Consider the following 23,006-nt stretch of genomic DNA (forward strand, 5'->3'; position numbering starts at 1 on the left):
AAGATTCAGGTACTTGTAAGGTTCAAGACTTACAGGGGGACATACCTGTCCTTGTACTCAGCTTGTTTCCTACTTGTTCCTAATAAGTGGTTTGCCTTTTCCCCCCTGTTCTGGTAAGTTTTGGTCTGGCATTTGTAAGACTAGTGTAACTGCCAGATTTTTTTCCTGAATAACAGTAGTCGGCCCAGGTCCCAGGACTGTATACCTTGGTTGGAGCTTTCTCCCATGTGCGTAATTTTCTTTTTATGGTGAATTTAATCTGCTGGTTTATGACTTCTTTTCTCAGCCTCATAAAATCCTTTATGTCTGATTCTCATCCTTGTTGCTCTGAATAACATAGAATCATCAAAAAAGTTATCACCTCACTGTTTGACCCTGTTTTAGGACTACTTAGGAATGTGTTGAACTGACACCAATGTAGAACTCCACTAATGACCTTTCTCCACTGAATGTCTTGTGTTTGCAAGGTGGGCTATAGTTGAAAGAAAGATGTTGGAAAATACAATCAAGTTGTGTTGTACGTGCCAGACCAGGCACTGAGATGTTTTTATGGAGGCTTTTTGCCAGTTGTGGGAAACTAATTTCACCTTCCTTTTGGTGCTAGGCTGTGTCACCAGCAGGTGGAACACGAATTCTTCAGTTTGTAGAAGACAGAATACAGACTACTATGGTAATGTATAGCTTTAATCAACTGGATGAAAGGTTGTGTGTGCGTAAATAGTGTGTAGCTTCTTTTAAGTTCTAGGAACTCTACGAAGTCACAGTCAAAGTCTGGGTGTTTGTTTCTTCACTGTCACTGTGCGTTAGGCAGGAATTAATTCCTGTTATTTCATCCCATGTACATTGAGTTGATCAGCTCACAGATCTTTGGGGGAAAAATACTGAATATTTTGCATGTGAGCTTGTGAAAATGCTGAATATTTTGCATGTGAGCTTATGAGTGAGACATTGATGTAGTTTAAACTTCTTGCTTGTGTGATGTTTTAATTAAAAATCAAGTATTTATGAATGTGTTTGACACTTAGACATCTTTCTGAGCTAAGTGTTCTTCAGCCCTCCAAAAAGTACTTAATTTTTCAACTTTAGAAGTTACTAAGTTCTTTCCCCTCTAAATTCCTCTCACAGCTGACCGGAATTGCAATTGGAGCTGCAGTCGCATTATTACTTATAGCAGTTGTTGTGTTTGTCGTTTACAGAAGAGTGAAACAATCTAGTAAGTACTCAATAACTGTGTGTGTTTTAAAAAGTTTCTTGGTTATCTTCAGTATTTTTGTAACAATATGTGGTAGATTCTGTGCTGATTTGTAATAATTGCTTGCTGCAAAGGTAGTGATTCTTGCAGGAAAACAGCTTTAAAAGGATAAAAAACTTGTGTTGATTCACTTACCCAGGTCTGAACATAGAATTCATAACGGTCACATGCAGGACACTTGAAGTTTTTATTTCTCTAGTGTATGATAGTCTTAGTATCAGTTGGCATGCAAATAATTTCAACCCTGCTGTGATTTCACTGTTAGAGTAATGAGAAACGGGTGAATTAGAGGTTTCCTTTGTGAGATTAAAATTACCTGATCCTTGTATCTGTTTAGAGAGCCTTTTTATCTCCTTTAGTGATTAGGTAGAGCCTCAAGCCAGCTCTTCCCTAGTCTGGCGTGGCTAACCAGAGTTGGATAATCACATATCTTGTGTTGGTTTAAATTCCAAACACTGGCCACAAGAGCTTGCTGCTTAGTAGATAGGAGCTGCAGCTGTTATGGAGGTAGCAAAATTGACAGCCTGTGCTCAAGTTTTGTTTCTCTTAGCATAGAGCTGCAGATGGTTTCTGATGTGATGCTTCTCTCTTTCAGAACAACTTCAGCCACATGTTCCTCAGTACAGATTTCGCAAACGAGACAAAGTGATGTTCTATGGGCGAAAAATCATGAGAAAGGTAAATGCATCTAGCACAGTGGGAGGGAAGTAAAGGTTAAAATCCAGTTTGGGAGGTGTTGTAAACTTTGAAATACTTCACTTACTTAGCCTGGCCCAGGGCCTTCAACCTATAAAATTTCACTGGAATTATGGGGATGTTTCAGAGCTCCTGGAATTCTGCCTGAATTGCTGATGGAACAGCAATAGCTTCTCTTTCTGGCCAAACCTTATCTTTTTCAATAATATTTGCAGACATTGAGGGTAGGAGTAAATCAAACTCCACTATGGAGTTGATGGTTTTTTATATATCTATAGTAATCTGTCTTTGTCAGTGTTTAGGATTATATTCAAGATATTCAGTGCTTGGTTGTGTAGTGATGGGGTCACGAAGGCCAAGGCATGGCTGGAGCTGAATTTGGCAAGGGATGTAAAGAATAGCAAGAAGGGCTTCTACAGGTATGTCAACCAGAAAAGGAAGGTTAAAGAAAGTGTACACCCACCCCCACCCCCCCCCCCCAATGAACAAGAATGGCAACCTGGTATCAACAGACGAGGAGAAGGCTGAGGTGCTCAACAACTTCTTTGCCTCAGTCTTCACCGGCAACCTCTCTCCTCTCCCCTCCTGAGTTGATGGACCGCAAGGTAGGACCAGGGGAGTAAAGCCCCTCCCACTGCAAGGGAAGATCAGGTTTGAGACCACCTGAGGAACCTGAATGTACACAAGTCTGTGGGAACTGATGAGATGCACCCCAGAGTCCTGAGGGAATTGGCTGACGTAGTTGCCAAGCCACTCTCCATGATATTTGAAAAGTCATGGCAGTCAGGTGAAGTCCCTGCTGACTGGAAGAAGGGGAATGTTGTGCCCATTTTTAAAAAGGGAAGAAAGGAGGACCCTGGGAACTACCGACCTGTCAGCCTCACCTCTGTGCCTGGGAAGATCATGGAGCAGATCCTCCTAGAAGCTATGCTCAAGCACATGGAAGACAGGGAGGCGATTCGAGACAGCCAGCACGGATTCACCAAGGGCAAGTCCTGCCTGACCAACCTAGTGGCTTTCTATGAAGGAGTGACTGCATCAGTGGACAAGGGAAAAGCAACAGATGTCATCTATCTGGACTTCTGTAAAGCTTTCGACACAGTCCCCCACAACAGCCTTCTCCCTAAATTGGGGAGATATGGATTTGATGGGTGGACTGCTTGGTGGATAAGGAATTGGTTGGATGGTCGCATCCAGAGGGTAGTGGTCAATGGCTCGATGTCCACATGGAGACCGGTGACAAGTGGTATCCTTCAGGGGTCCATACTGGGACCAGCGCTGTTTAATATCTTCCTCAATGACATAGACAGTGGGATTGAGTGCACCCTCAGCAAGTTTGCAGACGACACCAAGCTGAGTGGTGCAGCTGACACGCCAGAAGGATGAGATGTCATCCAAAGGGACCTGGACAAGCTGGAGAGGTGGGCCTGTGTGAACCTCATGAGGTTCAAGGCCAAGTGCAAGGTCCTGTACCTGGGACGGAGCAACCCCCGATATCAATACAGGCTGGGGGATAAAGGGGTTGAGAGCAGCAAGCAAGCTGCTTGTGGGTACTGGTAGATGAAAAGCTGGACATGAGCCGGCACTGTGTGCTTGCAGCCCAGAAAGCCAACTGTATCCTGGGCTGCATCAAAAGAAGCGTGGCCAGCAGGTCGAGGGAGGTGATTCTGCCCCTCTACTCCGCTCTGGTGAGACCTCGCCTGGAGTACTGCGTCCAGCTCTGGAGCCCTCAGCACAAGAAGGACGTGGACCTGTTGGAGTGGGTCCAGAGGAGGGCCACAAAAATGATCCGAGGGCTGGAGCACCTCTCCTATGAGGCCAGGCTGAGAGAGTTGGGGTTGTTCAGCCTGGAGAAGAGAAGGCTGCGAGGAGACCTTATTAAGGCCTTTCACTACTTAAAGGGGGCCTACAGGAAGGATGGGGAGAATCTTTTTAGCAAGGCCTGTTGTGACCGGACAAGGAGTAATGGTTTTAAAGTAAAGGTGGGTAGATTTAGACTGGATATAAGGAAGAAATTTTTTCCAATGAGGGTGCTGAAACACTGGAATGGGTTGCCCAGAGAAGTAGTGGAGCCCCCATCCCTAGAAACATTCAAGGTCAGGTTGGATGGGGCTCTGAGCAACCTGATCTAGTTAAAGCTGTCCCTGCTCACTGCAGGGGCATTGGGCTAGATGACCTCTAAAGGTCCCTTCCAACCCAAAGCATTCTATGATTCTATATTCAGTGCCTCAGGATTGTCCCTTTCAGATAATGACTTCCAGTACTGCCATTACATTCAAAGCTGACACCTTCTTTCCCATGTAAGTCTTTCTGCAGAGCAGATACTTCAATTTACCTTTCTGCAGTCTACCTGTGAAGAACCCTAAGCACTTCAGCATATGAGCCCTTGTTTTCTTGTAACAAATTGCAAGTAGGACTTGTCAAACTGACTCATTAGAGACTGTTCAAGAGCGGTTTATCCCAAGATTGACGTCTTTGCCTTGAATTGTCACAAAGAATACCACCTGTGCACTCAGGTTCCTGTCCTGATGTTTTCCTGTCCTATTATTCTGAAAGGTTTCGTCAAGAATTTTCTATCAGTCAGGAATCTGTTTCTGCATCAGTTGGTTAAATCCTTCAAGTCTATGGCTGCCTGTTTGATATTTAGTTCTGTTTTTTATTTGTTTTTTACTTTTGTCTTTGCAAGTGACTTCTTGGGAAATTGCAACAAGAAGGCTTGAGGAAATCTGAAGACAGACATTTCCTTTAATGGATTAGGTTAATCTTAGTAAGCATGCTAGGTGTTCACCACTGAGTTGCTGGCTTTCATTTAACTGAGGAGATTAATCTTCCTGTCTTTTTCCTCAAAATACATGCCTCCCTTGAAGCTACTTAGTGTATGCAGAATGTGAGATTATTTTTTTTTTTTCTTACTGACAGTACCACCATGGTCAAAAGAACTCATCTTTTCAGAGGTGTCATGAGTGGCTATGTCAGTTCAGAGATTATGCATTTGGTTTCCTTACAAGCTTGTACAATAGGTCCTGGAAGTCGAGGTGACTTCCTTACTCAACACTTCCCACACCAAAATCTATGTAGCAACTTCTTGGAACTCCATGTGCAGTTTTAGTATATGTGATGCTGTTGATAAAGTCTGACTCTGGAAAGCTGCCTCTCACTCAGGTGGGGACCCTGAGGCAGAGGGTGCGGTGTCCTGGCTGTGCCCTGTGGGATAACCTTCTCAACTCCAGGTGTACACTCACATTGCTAGGGCACTTAAAAACAAAATCTGTAGAAAAAATAAGGTACAGGTAAGTAACCTTGCTTTGTTAGTCACTGCTTGTTGAGGGACACTTCCTCTTGTGAACTGCAGCCTTCTGCCTCCCACACTGCTAAACTTTGTTGAGGTGAATTCAAATACTTGGACTTAATAATTAGACACTGCTGTTTTTAATATTCAGTTCTGGGACTGTGGTTCACTGTAGAGGGAGGAGATTACTCCCTGAACCTTGCTTTTGCATTGCAGATCAGGCTTCACAGAGAACTTGGTCAAAAAAAAAAAAACAGTGAAAATAAATTGTGTGTTGCCAGCAACTTCCTAATTTTAATATTCTTTAATGCAGTTGTTTGTATGTAATGCACTTAAGTAAAGAATGCTTAGAATTCCACATGGTAAAATCATTTCAGGTAGTTTTTGGTTTGGGGTTTTAGACCTTGCTTTTTGCCTGTATTCCTGAATAAGACAGAATATTACAAACTAGCTGCTGTTGATTGTACTTCATGTATTTTTGGTAAAACACCAAGATTTTACTGTCTAAAAAAAAACCAAAAGAAAGAGTCTCCAAACTAATTAAAGTGGTTTGGGTTTTTTTCTTTGTTTTGTTTTGGTTTTTTTTTTAGTTAGAGAAACTTTTTCCTGGATTAAACTCCTTGAGAAACAAACTGAGAGCTAGTAATGTTTTGAAAGCAGCTAATGAGATTTTGTTCTTGGTCTTGCAGTTGTTGCATTTCTCCAGAAGGTGGCACTTAGTAACTGTTAAAAACAAGTAAAAGCCTTGCTGCATGTCTGCGTTGCTGTTTGTCGCCAGCTCACAAACGAACCAGGTCCTAGTTTGTCAGAATCACAGACTGCCATAGGAGTACTGGAGGTTAAATGATACTTCTCTGCCTGATGTTGAGTGTTCCTGAGTGAGAACTGTATAGCTAAGGGTTTTTTTCCCTCTACCATCCATTACCACTGTAGTAGTTGCTTATTAAATTTGAAGTATATTCCATTTGCTTTCTAGAAAGAAAGTGATCCTGGAGTAGGTGTTGTTCCAATCCTCCAAGGTCATATGAGTGCTTCTCTCTGCTCATGTTCTAATGACTTGCTAGATAAGTTGGAGCCTTTGCAGGGTTGGAACTAGTGGGTTAGAATTTTTTTGTTTTTGGTTTTTAGTAAATGTTTTTGTTTTCATTATTTCCTCCTAGGTTACAACTCTCCCAAACTCTTTGGTTGGGAACACTGTGCCTCGCCAAAGGATGCGGAAGCGGGCAAAAGTTTTATCTTTGGCTAAAAGGTACTCGGACTTTGGGAATGGGAAAATTCATGATATGGAGGCTGGTTTTCTGGGGTTTTTTTTGGTTTTGGTGTGGAACCTATCCCTAGCATAGCGCTTTTCCATAGCTGCTGTTTTTTCACAGTCCTGTCAGCTGTGCATCAGCCTTGCATTTTGCTGGGAAGTCTGCTGAACGCAGTGGTGTATGGACATAGCACTGTCTGTAGTTTTGATGAAGAAAGGCAGGAAAGGAGCAGTTGGAGGGTGGAATGCTCCTGTTTTATGTACTTGATAATGTGTAACTTGGCATGGTGTCTATTCAGTATTGCAGTCAACCTATGGTGTCAGTATACAGCCCATACTTAAGACAAATGAGGAGACTTCCTGAACTTTCTGACTTGTCTTTTTCTTTGTAGGATTCTGCGTATTAAGAAGGAGTGTCCAACTCTACAGCCGAAAGAACCACCTCCCTCTTTGCTAGAGGCAGATCTGACTGAATTTGATGTAAAGAATTCCCATTTGCCATCAGAAGTCCTATACATGCTTAAAAATGTTAGGTAATGTTAAATGGAAAGATAAGTTTGGATTTTGGTTTTGATGGATGTTCAAGTGATCTAAATATTTGACAGTTCATGTCAAGTCTTAATTTTATTACTGCATGGTCAGAATCTTTATAAGCAGTTGACTGAAAGTTCATCTGAGCATGAGGAAACAATAAATGACTTCTAATTTTCTAGAAATGTTAAGAAAATAGTTGAGTGTGTTTTTACCAAAAAAAAAAAGATGTAGATTAGTGGTCTAAATTTGGTGATAATGATAATAAAGTTTTTCTAACGTGAACAGATTTCTATTAGTACATTTAAAATTCTCTTTGGATTATATCAGACAATTTTTTGTACAGAGAGGCATCATAATTGGTAAATGTTAATTGGATACCATATTGACAGCTCTCTAAACTGCAGAACCTTTTATTTTTCTGGATAAAAAGGTTGCAAACAGAATCAAAGTCAACTTAACAAGGCCAAGTGTCGGGTCCTGCACTTCGGGCACAACAACCCCATACAGCGCTACAGGCTTGGGGAAGAGGGGCTGGAAAGCTGCCTGGCGGAAAAGGACCTGGGGGTGTTGGTAGACAGCCGGCTGAACATGAGCCAGCAGTGTGCCCAGGTGGCCAAGGCAGCCAACAGCATCCTGGCTTGTATCAGGAATAGTGTGGCCAGCAGGAGCAGGGAGGTGATTGTCCCCCTGTACTCGGCACTGGTGAGGCCACACCTGGAATACTGTGTCCAGTTTTGGGCCCCTCAATACAAGAAAGACATTGAGGTGCTGGAGCATGACCAGAGAAGGGCAACAAGGCTGGTGAAGGGTCTGGAGCACAGGCCTTATGAGGAGCGGCTGAGGGAACTGGGGTTGTTTGGTCTAGAGAAGAGGAGGCTGAGGGGAGACCTTATTGCTCTCTACAACTCCCTGAAAGGAGGCTGTAGTGGGGTGGGTGTTGGTCTCTTCTCCCATGTAGTTAGTGATAGGATGAGAGGAAATGGGCTTAAGCTGTGCCAGGGGAGGTTTAGGTTGGAAATTAGGAAAAATTTCTTTACGGAAAGAGTAGTCAAGAATTGGAACAGGCTGCCCAGAGAGGCGGTGGAGTCACCATCCCTGGAAGTGTTCAAGAAACGGGTAGATGTGGCACTTCGGGACATGGTTTAGTCTAGTCTGCCCTTGATTGGCTTCGAGTAGACTTGGTAGTGTAGGTTAATAGTTGGACTGGATGATCTTAAAGGTCTTTTCCAACCTAGATGATTCTATGATTCTATGATTAATCCCTACAGACCTTTGGCGGGTTGAGAGGAAAGGATGGTCTTTGTGCCAATTCAGTCAAGTGTTTATATTGCTGACACAGCAAAGAGGATGAGATCTTCAGACCTGTAATTTCGGTTTTGTTTGTGTATGTTCATTTTTCTCCCAATTATATAATTTAGTCCTGAAGGCCATAGATACTGTAATAAAACTGCTATTTAAATAATCTAAACTTTCTACTGTGGAATTATGATCTTCTATGACTAATTGATGTTGCAGCAGAATTTGATTGATTGATCCTGTTAAATGTGAGCTAATGGAGCTGTATGAAGGGCCCTTCTGGTGCTGTGCACAGAATGATCAGGTTTAAGACACGTATTTCTGTCTGCCTGGTAGTGACTGACTAGTTTCAGTATCGCAGGAGTCCAGTTGCATGTTACCTGCAGGAGATGGAATATTCCAAACTTACAAGTACGTGCAGATGACAGGAATTTTTCCCTGTTTTCAGTATTTCTTGTGTATTCTGTTTACGTGGATAGGGTAGCTGTATGAAAAGGGAAAGTTCCATAGGGTAACTTTTCTCATGCAATGCATAAATCTTGCAGGTGTTTATATTTCTTCCCCTTCAAAAGCTATGCTGGTGTTTGCTTGAGGAAGACTGGATATGCTTCCTTCTGAGCTTGCTGGCATTGCTCAGTGCTACTCAGAAAGGAACTCCAGTATTTATAGTTTTCAGTGTTTCCCAGTACTCTTGCATTTCTGTCTTCTTGGGGAGCTCTGCTGCTTCTGCCATGCTGTTGAACTGCCATGCAACAACTGTCTCTGGGGTTCCTCTGCTATTTATCAGAGTCATAGAATGCATTGGGTTAGAAGGGACCTTTAAAGATCGTCTAGTCCAACCCCTATTTGTGCCTAGAGGCTTTGCTAATTTAGGAAGATTTTCCAAAGGCAGTGATGATTTTAGGTATCCCTTTGCGGAAAAGGGAAAAAGGCTAATATCTCATTTTCTTTTCTGCAGGGTCCTTGGCCACTTTGAGAAACCTCTTTTCCTGGAACTGTGCAAGCACATGTTTTTTGTGCAATTGCATGAAGGTGAATACATCTTTCGTCCTGGGCAGCTGGATAACAGCATCTACGTTGTGCAGGATGGCAAGCTGGAAGTTTGCATTCAAGAAAGTGTAAGAATAAACTGATTCATAGTTCCTGAGATCAATCTGTTGGCATAGCATATTGGTTGGCATGGATCATTAAGTATTGATTAAGCTTAGACATTTGAATTGTAATGATTTAGGAAGGATTACTTACAACCCTTCAGGGCCATAATATTTATGAAGATCAAGGTTTTGAGCTGTCGTCCCCTGTGTCTTAGATGAGAGAGCAAAACACGATGCTGCTCAGGCATTCTGAAATGTCCTCATGTACTCTAGTTGCATAGTTACTGAGGGAGGACAGGATGCAAGACTGGCTTTGCATAGCATTGGAAACATTCTCCTTTTGGATGGTAGTTATATAAAATAGTTACATGTACAGATCAGGAGAGACCAAGTACACTTCATTCCATAATATTCTAGCGTGGTAGTTAGCAGGTTTGCCTGGAAGGTGGAAGATTCAGATTCAAATTTGGGTAGACAGGGAAAAGAAATGATGGCTTGTGTTATAGATGAGTCTTAAAATGTTGAGTGCTAGCCTTCTGCCAATTTAGAATTTTTTTTTCTTCTTCTTCCTAACTGAACTTTGAGTTTAGCTTTAACATGTGAACAGTTTTCTGATGGCTGAAAATGCAGGGGGGTTGTGCTTGTATATCATCCCAAATTTGTTGATTTCTGTATATTTTTATATTTTGCTGTTCTTTTGTTTTGTACTACCTCTTGATACATAATCCCTTGATAAAAGGAACTAATTCTGTCTCAGAGTGAAAGAAGCTTTTTTTTTTTTGGTTGTTACATAGCAAAGACAAGCAGGTCACATCTCCCCCTAGACAAAACTTGCTTTTAGTTTTTTTTAATTTATCACTTTTAGAATGGTAGTTTCAAACTTTGGTTTGAATTGGCACATTTCCATCAGAGCAGAAAGAAAACAGGCATCCAAGTTGTAATGGGGGACCATGTCTGTTAGGGCTGTTCAGAGTATCTGGGAGAATGAGAACAATTTAAGCTTTTTGAAATGCTCCATATATGCCAAATATGCAACTGTGAGCCTGCAGTAATCTTCTATCCTACACTTGCAGGATGGAACAGAAGTGGTTGTTAAGGAGGTGCTGGCAGGAGACAGTGTCCACAGCCTTCTCAGCATTCTTGATGTTATCACGGTGAGTTCTTGAACGTGCAGGTTTTCTGCAGTGCTGCTTTATGTCACAGAGCCTGTCAGGGGGAAGTAGACTTTTAATATGGCTGGGAAAGAATCAGAATGGAAAATGTTTCTTTGACCAATTCTTTTCCTCCTCCCAGGGCTTCACAGCTGTAAACTTAGATCTTAAGGTGGTTGTGAAACGTGTATGCTTGACAGTGTAACACTGGCTATTTCTGATAAGCAGTAGGATTTGAATTATTCTTTTATGGCTGGAAAAGTGAGGTATGGTTTGATTTGCTCAAGGTCACAAAGCAGTCAGGAGGAGGACAACCAGGTTGAGGGTCCAGCAGTCCAGGCTTTTACACTGTTTCATTTGTTACTTACTGAATTTATTTTTATTTAGTCTAATGAAAATAAATCTGACAGTTGTTATTATTGTAATTATACTGTGAAACCAGTTGATGGATTTAATTTTTTCCTAATATGTTAATGTTGCTGGTGACCATCTGAAGGTTGTGCTCTTTGGCAGGCGTCAAGATGAGCTAAATGCTAGCTGGCTGTATTTACTGCACAAATTAGTGGTGTGGATTTTGTTTCAGTTGGAATTACAATGATGGTTTTGCTGAAATTGTCATTGAATTGTATCTGTTTAGGAATACTTAAATTGAAGGTGGTGAATTTATCATCTTCAATAATACACAAGCACTTAAAGTGCTTACTTGAAGGATTTTGGTAGTTGAGAGGATGAAGATAATCTAATCGATAAGTTGTTCATATTTGACTTTGTATTATGTTTCTCTTGTGCTTGGCTGTCATTTCATTACAAGGTACTGTTATTCTACGTGTAAGTAGTTTTAATGATTCTGTAAAGTGTTCTTTGCAACTTTTAGATGCATATATAGAATCATAGAATCATTTAGGTTGGAAAAGACCTTTAAGATCATCCAGTCCAACTGTTAACCTAACACTGCCAAGTCCACCACTAAACCAATTAAGGGTAGAGTAGTAATTTCATGTTTCCTGGCTTGGTGGCTGGATTATTTTTTAATGAAAATAAAAACTAGGAATCATTAAGGTTGGAAAGGATCTCTAAGATCATCAGTCCAATCATCAACCCAACACCGCCATGCCCACTAAACCGTGTCCCAGAGTGCCACGTCTACCCGTTTTTTTAACACTTCCAGGGATGGTGACTCCACCGCCTCTCTGGGCAGCCTGTTCCAATGCTTGACTACCCTTTCCGGGAAGAAATTTTTCCTAATAGCCAATCTAAACCTCCCCTGCCGCAGCTTGAGCCCATTTCCTCTCGTCCTATCACTAACTACTTGGGAGAAGAGACCAACACCCACCTCACTACAACCTCCTTTCAGGGAGTTGTAGAGAGTGATAAGGTCTCCCCTCAGCCTCCTCTTCTCCAGGCTAAACAACCCCAGTTCCCTCAGCCGCTCCTCATAAGACCTGTGCTCCAGACCCTTCACCAGCTTCGTTGCCCTTCTCTGGTCATGCTCCAGCACCTCAATGTCTTTCTTGTATTGAGGGGCCCAAACCTGGACACAGTATTCTGGGTGCGGCCTCACCAGTGCTGAGTACAGGGGGACAATCACTTCCCTGCTCCTGCTGGCCACACTATTCCTATCTATATCATTTCCATAAAACCTATTGAAACTAATAAACAATTTTTAAGATTGGTCACACTTTCTTCTGTAGAAAGTAATGGCACATGAGTAATTTGGACTGTACAAGTCTAGTTCTTGCTGTCAAATCCATATTAATAGCAGATTTAGAGGTATCTTTGCCCTTGTTACTTCCAGCAGTAAATTTTCTTAATATTCTGAAGAGCAGGACCATCGTATAGGAACGTGAATACTAGTCATGTTCTTTTCCTACATTCTTTTTGAATAGACAGGAAGTTGACCTTCTTGTATAACAATGGTTTGTGGTTTTGTTTTTTTTTTAAAGGGTGGTTGCCATTCATTTTGTGTTGTATGGGGTTTGTTTTTGGTTTTTAATTCTCATTCTGTCTTTTTTTTTTCTCTTATTAGTGATACCACTGGTAAATCAGAAAATAAAAATTATTGAAAATGTGTTGAAAAGAGTTATCAGCATGCAGAAAAGTATATAATCAAAAACCTTGCAAATATTTTTGCTCAAGTAACTTGTTCTCATTTATTCTTACAACTCTTTCTTTTCTCCCTTGTTTTTCAGCTCTGTGAACTGGTTGTTTTATTTCTGTTTTTCCTCTTTCTTATGCTCCTTGCTGACTTTATGTATAGGAGTAGCATGAAAATGGGCAAGGAGACAGAAAGTAGCATTGATCAAAGTAGAGGAGACTTGTCAATGGCATTCTAAATTAGTGAATGAGTTTTAGAACTTCCTGCAGATACTATAACGTTAATTAAGTTTCACTGTACCACCAAACACATGGAACTGGAATGAAGAAAGAATGTATTCAGAGAGGATTTGAGTTGTCTGAGCTGAATTTGTGATTCCTTTGACTGATTTTGTAATGCATGACATCAGGCCAGTCCCGCACCTGGTTGAGAGATGTGCAAGAAAATTGAGGTTGCTGCAAGAAGTGGCAACCTCTTGGTTGTTGGATCTAAAAGAAAGGTCATGCAAGAGTTACTTTTCTAATTTAATGTTCCAGTTTTTTAAATTGAAAAGACCCCTTAGTTCTACTAAATACAAAGATAGCGGCTGTGACGTAAGGGACTTGTTCTGTATTTCACTTATTCTGAGAACAGATAAATGCTGCTTTCTCAAAACTTGAAGCAGAAATTCGAGGCTTTGAATCCAGGTAGATGGATTAGTAGCCTTCTCCTGGTATTTTGGAACAATTCTGTGTTGTAGTTAATCTGACTGAATTGATACTCCCTCAAATATTAAAGAAGTCTCTGAACTAAACATTGCTGATGTCCATGCGAGTGTTCTCAGAAGCTGTTGCTGAGTGCTCACTCTACCCCTCTGTGCAGTCAGATCTGTTTTCTGAATGGTGAATTTTCATTCAGAGTTAAACGAGACAAATAGAGATGGCATTTGATGCCGATTGCTAGAGCTTTGGGTTTTACTCTTCCTTTGTCCTCCATGTGGAAATGGTATTTGGAAAACTGTGCATAGGTGGCATAGTTGGAATGAAAAAGAAGAGACTGGGAGGAATATTGATCAATTGCCAGTGACCAAGGGGACAAAAAAAAGAAAGTCTGAGCATTAAAAGAAGCTGAAAAAACACTTGGATAAAGGTGAGCCTGCAGGGCTCAAGTCTGTTTAAATGACAGTAGACAAGATAGATGAGGTTATAAAGAAGTAATTGATTGCTGCAAGAACTTTGGCTTGCAGCAGTGTTGGTGTGGTGTGGAGGAAGATGAAATGAGAATAGAGAGAATATGCCACATTTTGGGGTACAAAAAGGACTTACCACTCCAAGTGGGAGAATGTAAGGCACCTGTGTCTCTTGTAGCAGATTTCTTAACCAAATTCATTTGGATTTGGCCATTGGCTGTCATCTGGATTCAACTACTACTTTAGCTGTGATATTTGTCACCTACAATATTTAATTACTCCACATCTCTTAGGGCAAGACAGAAGTAAATAGTTTTCAGTGTTGAGAACAAAAAGTTCTCTGTTGAAAACCCCCTAGTTCACTACTGATTATAACTTAACCGTTCCTTGTGACCTCAGTGTGTGATTGTAAAATATTATAATTTAAATGTGGTATTCTCCATGTGCGGCTGATTACATTATATTCGAGAGAACTGACAATTATGGCAACATTTCCTCTTTGCATTCCTCTGACAGCTTTCACCATGTTCCAGACCAATTAGACATGGTGGTTGGCCCTTTCAAAAGCAGGCTGCTCTCATGCAGGGATTTCAAAAAGGAAAAATTACATGCTGAAAAACTGGAGGGATAGACTGTTCTTTGGAGAAAAAGGCTGCTGCATCATTATCCGTTATTACCCTTAAACTGGTTTTCTGAGAGACTGTCAGCATTGGTCTATCCTCAAGCACTGTTCAGAAGAAAACACCAAACACTTCACTGGGTAGAATGTAGACCATGTAAATGTGATATACAGTGTGTATTTTGCCCTTTTTGAAGAACTATTATGGAATGCTGTTAAACTTAATGCTTATCCTTTGTCCAGCAACTAAAGATTTAAAAAATTTCTTTAGTTTTGCACTATGTATTTGGTATAGAAATTGGTAGGAAATATAGTTGATGGCAAGTACAGTGATATATGTACTTAAAAGCAGACATATATGCGTTTTCTTTTACATTTGAGTATAAGGAGAATTCCAAATTACTTCTTCGTCTGAAGCCAGGCTTTAAACTGGCCTGTAAAAGAGGAATGTTGCATTTATTTTTGGTTCAGCAAAAGGCACAGAAATGTAATTTGTTAATTTCTTTACTTAATTAAAAGAAACTCAGGAAAACTGAGGATGCGTGGTATCTTTGCACTGTAGGTCAAAGAGATGTTTAAAACGTCAAATCCCTTAGGAACTTGAAAATCAAAGCTATTAATATCATCCCGAGATTTTGTAAAAAGGTCAGCTGAAGTTGGTGTAATTAAGAAATTGGTTCCAATCTATTTAATTTAATTTTAGAATCTGCTTCATCGTGACTTCCAGACCAGCAAGGCAGGGAGAGCTGTAGCTTTATTTTCCAGAGTGGTTATAGTTGTAGAGAATGTATCTTGTTGGTTTTACTGTGTTCTTTAGGCAGAAATTCTTTTGCAGTGATTGTGTTTAGTTGTCTGATGCGCTGGAAGACTTACAAGTTTTTCTGTTTGTGATCAGCATTTAGCATCTGTGTGTTTAGTGTTTGGAAAAATCTGCCTTCTGCTGCTCAGGAGGAATCAAAGCTTCAGAAGCTGTAAGGTGACTGTGTTAAAGTAGGAACTCTGTTTCTTCCTTAGCTCCTGCTCCATCTCACAAAATGACTCCTTTTATCTTTGAAATATTGGCTAAATCACTGTTTCATGTATTAGTAAATGAATTCAAGACTTATAGATATTCTTTTCAGCATTTAGTAATGGGGTAAAAGGAGTGTTGTCTGGAGTTCTTTATCCAAGGGTTTGGCAGTAGATTTTTGTTAAAATCTATTTTGATTCAAGGGGGAAAATCCTAAACCAGAGGCTTGCCTTCCAGTGTAAAAAATCTCTGTATTCTGCACACTTACAGTTTTAGCTTTCATCGGTTTGCTAATTCTCCATCTGTTCTTTGAGCAACTCTAGACCCAGTTTATCTCAAGTAAAGAGAAGCTGTTTGGCTTTGTCATTTGGAATATTTCATATATATATATATATATATGAAGAGAGAGAGAGAGAGATATCTTGGAACACAAGATATTTCTGCCTGGTTTTTGTCTTATTCCATTATGTATGTAATTACTATACAATTTTGTTATATTTACTGCTGATTGTGTGAGACTATGATTGTTATTGCAGCAAATAGCTTGGTCGTCAGTACAGATAATAAAATCATCAAAACCTCTTTTCTCTGCAGTCTTGAATAGCTGGAAGTTGAAATACTTCTGAAGCCTGCCTTTGTCTGTAATAAAACTGTAACGGAGTTGACAGACTAGCCAGTTCCTCTTAACCTGATACACCTTCCTGTAGCTCTTATTTCTCTACCTCTGTCTCTGTTTAATGCTAGTGAAATTGCTGGTGTGAATTCACCTGACCATGCTGCCCTCATTACACCACCTGTAGGTCATGGAGCATAAGTTCAAGGCTTTTTGTGGTCAGATGATGTCTGTCAAGCATACAGAATATCAAAGTAGAAATTTGGGAAGCGATTGGGAAGAATTGGGTCAGATAGTTGTTGGATTAACCTTCTGTCTCTGAAACTTTCTATTAGGGTCACCCTGCTCCTTACAAAACAGTAGCAGCCCGAGCAGCCATTCCGTCCACTATATTGCGACTTCCAGCAAGTGCCTTTCAAGATGTCTTCCAGAAATATCCTGAAACTCTTGTTAGAGTGGTACAGGTAAGCTTCATTGTTAAGTAGAATTGGGCGGGGGGGGGGGAGTGGAAATCACTCTAATTCCAAAGTTACAAGGAAGACATTTTGAAGTTCAACAAGCTCATCATCTTTTTGCAGATACAGAACTGTTCGGTATAACTTCTTATCAAAATTTGGTCTAGTTCTGCTATTTCTCTCACTCTTAGAGCCCTAGAGTTAATGATCTCAGCATTAACCACGTACAGGAACAAATAATTCAGATATATATCTCTATACACATTGAATCAGTTTCTGCATGTGATAGCCTCTTGAATCAGCGTGACCTGTGCTGTAAGCTCATTGGTCCTGGTGGAGTAAGTAGAATGTGCTGGCATGGGCTCTGCATTATGGTTATGCACCAACAAGACTTCAAAATGATTTAGAGTATGGAAAAGACTGTCACATATTCTGAAAAAGGACTGATGTACCCTCAGAAGCTGTTTGTTGAGGGGTGATGCTTTGTAAAATTCACAAAATTCAGACCAAGATGTGAATTTCCACTTCAGAAGCAATTGTCAGCACCTGAGGAGAGAGCTCGGTTTTGTATTAGTTTTAAGATCACCTTCCCTTGCTTTGCAGGAGACAGTTTTCAAGTGAGCACTGCCAATATGTCTTGTACATCCTGCAAGTGGAAGCTAAGCTAGTGCAGGGACTAATATACTAATGATTTCAGTTTGGAGAGTTTGCCAAGTGGTACATTGTCCCACAGGTGTAGTAGTCAAATGGGTGCATGTGACCTGATCAGTCATTCTGGTCTGTCCTTTTGTTTTACTATCACTTCTAAATATTTTTGTCCCTGCAAACTGTTCTGGTATCTGGATGATTTATGTGTGACACATGAACCTCCTAACACTGATGGTTGAGGAGAACAGATCATTATACCAATTTAATTTGCTCTGTGAGAGCTGATACAGAAAAGAGGATGGCTTCAGAGTGGGAATAAGCTGCCAGGGCAGAGGAAGGTCAGGTGGCAGTGATGTCTTATGCTAGTTTACAGTATTTGTAGAGCAGTAGCACAGGCTCTGTATGCGGAAAGCTGAAATAATTTTTTTTAATTGGGGGGGCGGGAAATGGAAACAAATGCATTTATTTCAAGGCATGTTTATTATTAGTGTTTACAGAAAGCAAAAAGCATCATTTGGTGTTTGGGAATAAGGCTTTGGATTCTTGTGCCATCAAATGATTATGAAGTCTTTGGTAAATCACTTGAATCTATCTTAGCCTCAGTTTATCAGCTGCTGAAAAGGAATTTCAGCTTAGGGTACAGTCTGTATTATAAAGTGCTTTCAGGTACTCTGGTACGTAACTGTATCTAAATCCAAGAACAAGTGTGGGAGAATACTAAATCCATTCCTGTTGCTTCTTGATTTCCCATTTCTAGATCATCATGGTAAGGCTGCAGAGAGTGACGTTCCTTGCTTTGCACAACTACCTTGGTCTGACTACTGAGCTCTTCAATTGTGTAAGACATTTTGTCTGCTCTTACTATGCAGCCTATCTGTGACTTGGCACGGAGAGGTTTTCCTTCTTTCAGAAGATCATAAAGCAAATGTTACATATTAATTTAATAATGACAGTACTTGAGAAGTAAGGTACTCGCTATGACCAGTCCATAAAATCTGGCCTACGCTGATAGCGGGGGAACTGGAGGGAGAGGGACAAGCTTAAATTTCAAAAGTTTGAAGAAGTGCATCACTTCAAACTGGTGTATGTGCATCGCTGTGCATGTACATCAGTATGTTTCAGCAAGTTCTGATGTGCTAATGATACTGAGTCACTTCTACCTGTAACAGTTCAAAGGATGATGTACCCTTGGTAGAAGAGGGTCAGGTCAGTGAATACTTAAGTAAAATGGACGTCTGTAAGTCCATGGGCCATGATGGGATGCACCTAGGAGTCCTGAGGGAGCTGGCAGATATCATTGCAAGGTCACCCTTGATAGTCTTCGACTGGTCCCTGCCACTGGGAGAAGTACCCCAGGGGTCAATAGAGGGTCCAGTCATGTTTAACATGTGTGGGTGTGTGTTTTATGTTTGCCTTTTTGCCTTGCTGCTTGCAGCAGAGCCAAGCCATTCCGCTCATCTCTGTGGCAAGTGTAACATCTGGAGGAAGTTCGAGCAAAGCAGTAAAAAGACAAGTGTCTAATGTGTCAGAGGAAGATCGTGGAGAAAAGTCTGAAAAAGCTGGGGAAGTGCTGGAAATAGGTAATGTTTCTGGAAATATGTAGTAACTGTCCTTTATGATGTTCTTTAATTGTTGTGCTAGTCATCAGATGATTTTTATTTAATTAGAGTAGTTAGGGTTTATCTTAAATCAGTTTCAGATTTGAAGTTTTTGGATAGTCCTTAGCTTTAATAGGAAATTATTACTGTGTTTTTAATGATATCAAGGGGTGAGGGGGAGAGAAAAAAAAAAAAGTGGCTCCTAATGTTGACTTCATAGGAGGAGCTGTGAAAATTCTGAACTCTAGGTAGTAGCAGAACCATTGCTAGGTATGTGTAGGCTTTTGGGTTGAAGTGTCAGTGAGGAAGCTGAACCTAGGAAAACAGATTGAGTTGAATTTTGCCTCTGAACCTGAAATTTTTTTTTTTAATTAAATCAAAAGTGGGAAGCAGGTTTAAACAATGTTTAACAATGGTGTTTCAAAACCTTTAACACAGACTTTAAGTTTTAAAAGTGGGTAACAAGAGGCTCTTCCTGTCAAAGAAATTTATTTTATCAGGGAGTACCATGTGTTTACATCTGTGGAACTTTTGTTTCTACATTGCAGATCCGTTGAAGATTTCTGGTACAGAAAACTCTGAGCATGTTTTCAGAAGAAGCTTTTCTTCACCTCCCTCTGCAGCGTCTGTAGAGGCTTCTAGTAAGTAGTGCTTGACAAAATTGTGGGAGGTATGTAGTGTATCTAATCATATGGGGGAAGACCCATGCTCTCTGGAGCACTGGGTTAGATAATCTTCCTGTTTATGTTAGATAATCATCTTGCAGTAGTACTGCTTCCTAACTCATTCGTCAAAAATTTATTTTCTGAAGTAACAAATGGACTATTATCTAAGGGACCATTCCCTTTCTGTCTTTATTAGCCATGGGGAACATACAGTAATTGACTGCTGAGGGACCTGCAAATGAAGAGCTTTATTAATTGATATAACTGAAACAAAGTGAGTTATGATGATATGCTATCATGCAGAAGATGACACATGGTTCCTGCTTGGCTGGTTGTCCCAAAGAGCACATTACATGGCTTTGGTTTTAGAGGAGTGTTTTTTGAGTGGCTAATAAAGGTGCTTTGTCATTGAATGCTCTGATGAGACATTTATGAGGCTGAGCTGTTTTGATGCTGCAGTATTCATTTCGGTGAACTTCAGTCATTTCCACTGTAGACATCTTCCTCTGAGCCAGTTGTTTAGGTTAGCTTTATGTTCAAGGTAGAGAAACTGGAACTTCTTGGGTGAACCATAAAAGGAAGGTATCTGTCTTTTGTTAGCTGAGGACCAAACTAACCATCCTGAGGTAGTTGTAAGATCATGCTTAGATACTGTAGTCATTATCGAGATACTATTAATAGAGAAGTCATATAAAGTCTAATTTGTGGAATAAAGGTAGCCTGGATACATTAGAAAATACATATATTGCTTACATTGACTATTAAATGGTTTAGGAGATAAGAACATACTATGAGGGGTTAGAGAGTATGGAGACAAGGAGAGAGGAGGGAGACAGGCTGAGGGAGCCCTCAGCGTTGAGGGCTTTCCCCAGTGTAACGTTTCTAACACTTGTGGCTATCAAGTTGGTAGTATGTAGAGAACAGAAGAAGGGGTATCTTGCTTCATTTTTAACAATAGAGAGTTGATTCACTTTCTCTTCAGTTTCTGCTATGCAAATATACAATGTCCCAGTTACAGTTTTTCATAACTTCCATGTTACTGTCCAAAGGGATGGATGTGGCAGAGAAATAGGATTTTGGCTAGTGATAAGTAGATCATCTTTCTGAACCAGGGAAACAAATTAAGGGAAAATATTGAAGTGACCCATGCAAGACTTGGCTTTATTTTCATATATGTTAGGTTCTTTTGCACTACGTGCTTATAAAATGTACGAGCAGACTTGATTCAGTTGTGAGTTCAGTGATATTTGTTCTGAACATAGCCATTTTTCCCCCCAGGTAAATAAAGTAGTTCAGTGAGATCTGCCTATGCAGCCCTGTAACACTTCTAAGAACACGCATGGACTCTACCTTAAAAGCTTTTATGTGGAAGGATCCCTGCATACTTAACAGTGAATATGCCCATTTGTCCTTTCTTTCTCCTTTTATGTGTCATAAGAGTTACGTCAGGGTACACAGAGCTTAGCAGAGAGAGAAAATTAATTTTTACTGACAGAAGGAGCATATCTAATTGGGTAATTACAATTTGCTTCAGTTAACGGAGTTGATTTGTGTTCACTGCACTGAGGTTACAGTCACTGTTTAGCTTGCACGGAAAGTATCTTGATGTCTATAATGAAAAGATCAAGATCTTGCTTCAGATTCTATTCCACTACCTTACTGTGTGTTCAGACTCCATGAGAATATTGATTCAGAGAAAAGAGAAGTGTCTGTTACTACAGTGATACAGGTGCTATTATCTCAGCATCTCTTTGATTTCCTTGGCTCATTAGAATTAACAAAAACTGCTAAAATTACTTTGGGGTAAACATTTTTTTGCCTCAGTTGCTCCTGGGGTTGGGCTGTAATTTGTTCTTCTGTTTTTTGTATAGCTATTTAACTTGAAACATAGAAGTTGTGTAGATGAGGAGATAAGATCCTGCCAACTTAGGCTAGTCTACTTTTGAAGTATACTAACCCTTTATGTGGAGAAAGATGTAATTAAGTCATGTGGAGTATCTGGGCTGCTGGACAGAAGAATTAGATGAACAAAATAAAACAACAGGATCTCTTATATGTGATAACTTCATCAGTTTTATTGTTCCTGGAAGTAAGTGTTCCCAACTTAATTTTTTTTAAGGTTAAATAGCAGTTATCTGTTATTGGTTTGGTTTTTGGGGACTTTTTATCAAGAGTTAAGAGAAGCTGCTTTTCCATTTTCAGAACTGAAGCCATGACCCTACAGCATACCTGCAGGAGTGTAGGATCACCTGCATTAGGAAAAGCCAGTAGTTCAGTGAGCGAGTACTTGGAAGGAAAGAGGCAGCTGAAATACTGCCAGGGACTATGTCAGTTGCCATTGTTTTTGCAGTGACTTCCATACCAGCAGTGTGTGGGATACCAGCGAGCATGTGTTCATCAAACAGGATTGCATTCCACTCTTGAGTTTCCCACTGCCTTCTGTTCTTTTGACTCAACGGTTCTCATTAAAGCTTGTTCTGCTGTATCCTTTCTAACTCCCATTTGAGCAACAAGACAGTTTAATTAATCACTGTGTGGGAAGCTTATATCTATGACTGAGATGAAGACTTCTACTTTGAATAGAAGTCTAGTAGACACAAGCTTTCACTCTTAGAATGCCTCCTCTTTTTTCTCTGATTTTTTTAATATGCAGAGCTATGTAGAGGATGCTTTTCAAGCCTACGTGCCCATTATCAGATTATTTAGGTTTAACCTGAGAAGTGTGTGTTTAGATTTAAAATGCACTTGGTATATTGGGACTTAGTAATTATGCTGACACTGTCACTTGTGGGGCAGTATAATTGACAGGTAGTCAAATCAGCCCATATGGAGTTCCATGCTGCATTTTCTACTATCCCAGCTTTTTTTGTTTGTAACTAATTTAGGGTCTTTAATGTTGCAGTGTGTGTGAAATTCAGTTAGTAGCATCAACAGCTTTTTTTTCTGGCTTTTTTTTTTTTTTTTTTTTTGTCTTATGGTTTGTAAGTTTTTCTGATGAGATCTTTGGGTCAACCTGTTGGGTTTCTTGTTTGGAAGCTGATCATTAAATGATGTTATGACCCCAGTGGCAGATGTGGATTTACTACATGCAAAGATTTGTTCATATTTGTAGACAACATGGAAGAAGAGTACTCTGAGGTAGATCTGAATCCTTGGGACAGTTTGATTCTCTCCTTGTCCTAGCTGGGGTGGAGATGGGAGTCAAGCTCCTTCAGAAATAAAATAATTGTATTTTTAAAATTAAATTTATAGACAGCTGTTCATGGGAGGGTAATACTTTCACATGATCATATGTAACAAGGGTGTAAATATAAGGCAACTCCATGTTTCCAAAAGGCAACTTTCCAAAGATCAGGGCAATCCTGGGCAAACTCGGGGAGGGGGGGGGGGGGAATTCAGAATTAAAAATTTGAGCCCTTTCAGAGTTTATTAAGTAACAAAATTCAACAGTCAGGAAAGACAATTATTTTTCATAAGGGTCTATCCTATTTTTGAGCAGCAATTTGTATTTAAAAAAGCAAAAGTATAAGAACAGTGTAGTAACAGAAGGAAAAAGGTGTAAGAGAGAAAAT

General features: G+C 40.2%; 1 protein-coding gene across 2 annotated transcripts in view; it reads left to right on the plus strand.

Annotated features, from left to right (window-relative positions):
• The window catches only part of PNPLA7 (patatin like domain 7, lysophospholipase), a 133,550-nt gene that overhangs the window by 2,834 nt on the left and 107,710 nt on the right, over nt 1–23,006 (plus strand). For both annotated transcript variants that reach the window (XM_075716316.1, XM_075716317.1), the window contains exons 3-13: nt 605–670; nt 1,126–1,213; nt 1,848–1,930; nt 6,398–6,486; nt 6,882–7,022; nt 9,278–9,437; nt 10,487–10,567; nt 16,404–16,532; nt 17,929–18,009; nt 18,607–18,751; nt 19,318–19,410. In XM_075716316.1, the coding sequence (XP_075572431.1) occupies nt 605–670; nt 1,126–1,213; nt 1,848–1,930; nt 6,398–6,486; nt 6,882–7,022; nt 9,278–9,437; nt 10,487–10,567; nt 16,404–16,532; nt 17,929–18,009; nt 18,607–18,751; nt 19,318–19,410 (1,156 nt within the window). The remainder of the gene's footprint in view (nt 1–604; nt 671–1,125; nt 1,214–1,847; nt 1,931–6,397; nt 6,487–6,881; nt 7,023–9,277; nt 9,438–10,486; nt 10,568–16,403; nt 16,533–17,928; nt 18,010–18,606; nt 18,752–19,317; nt 19,411–23,006) is intronic.

The sequence above is a fragment of the Pelecanus crispus genome, chromosome 9 (assembly GCF_030463565.1).
Source record: "Pelecanus crispus isolate bPelCri1 chromosome 9, bPelCri1.pri, whole genome shotgun sequence".
Taxonomy (NCBI): Eukaryota; Metazoa; Chordata; class Aves; order Pelecaniformes; family Pelecanidae; genus Pelecanus; species Pelecanus crispus.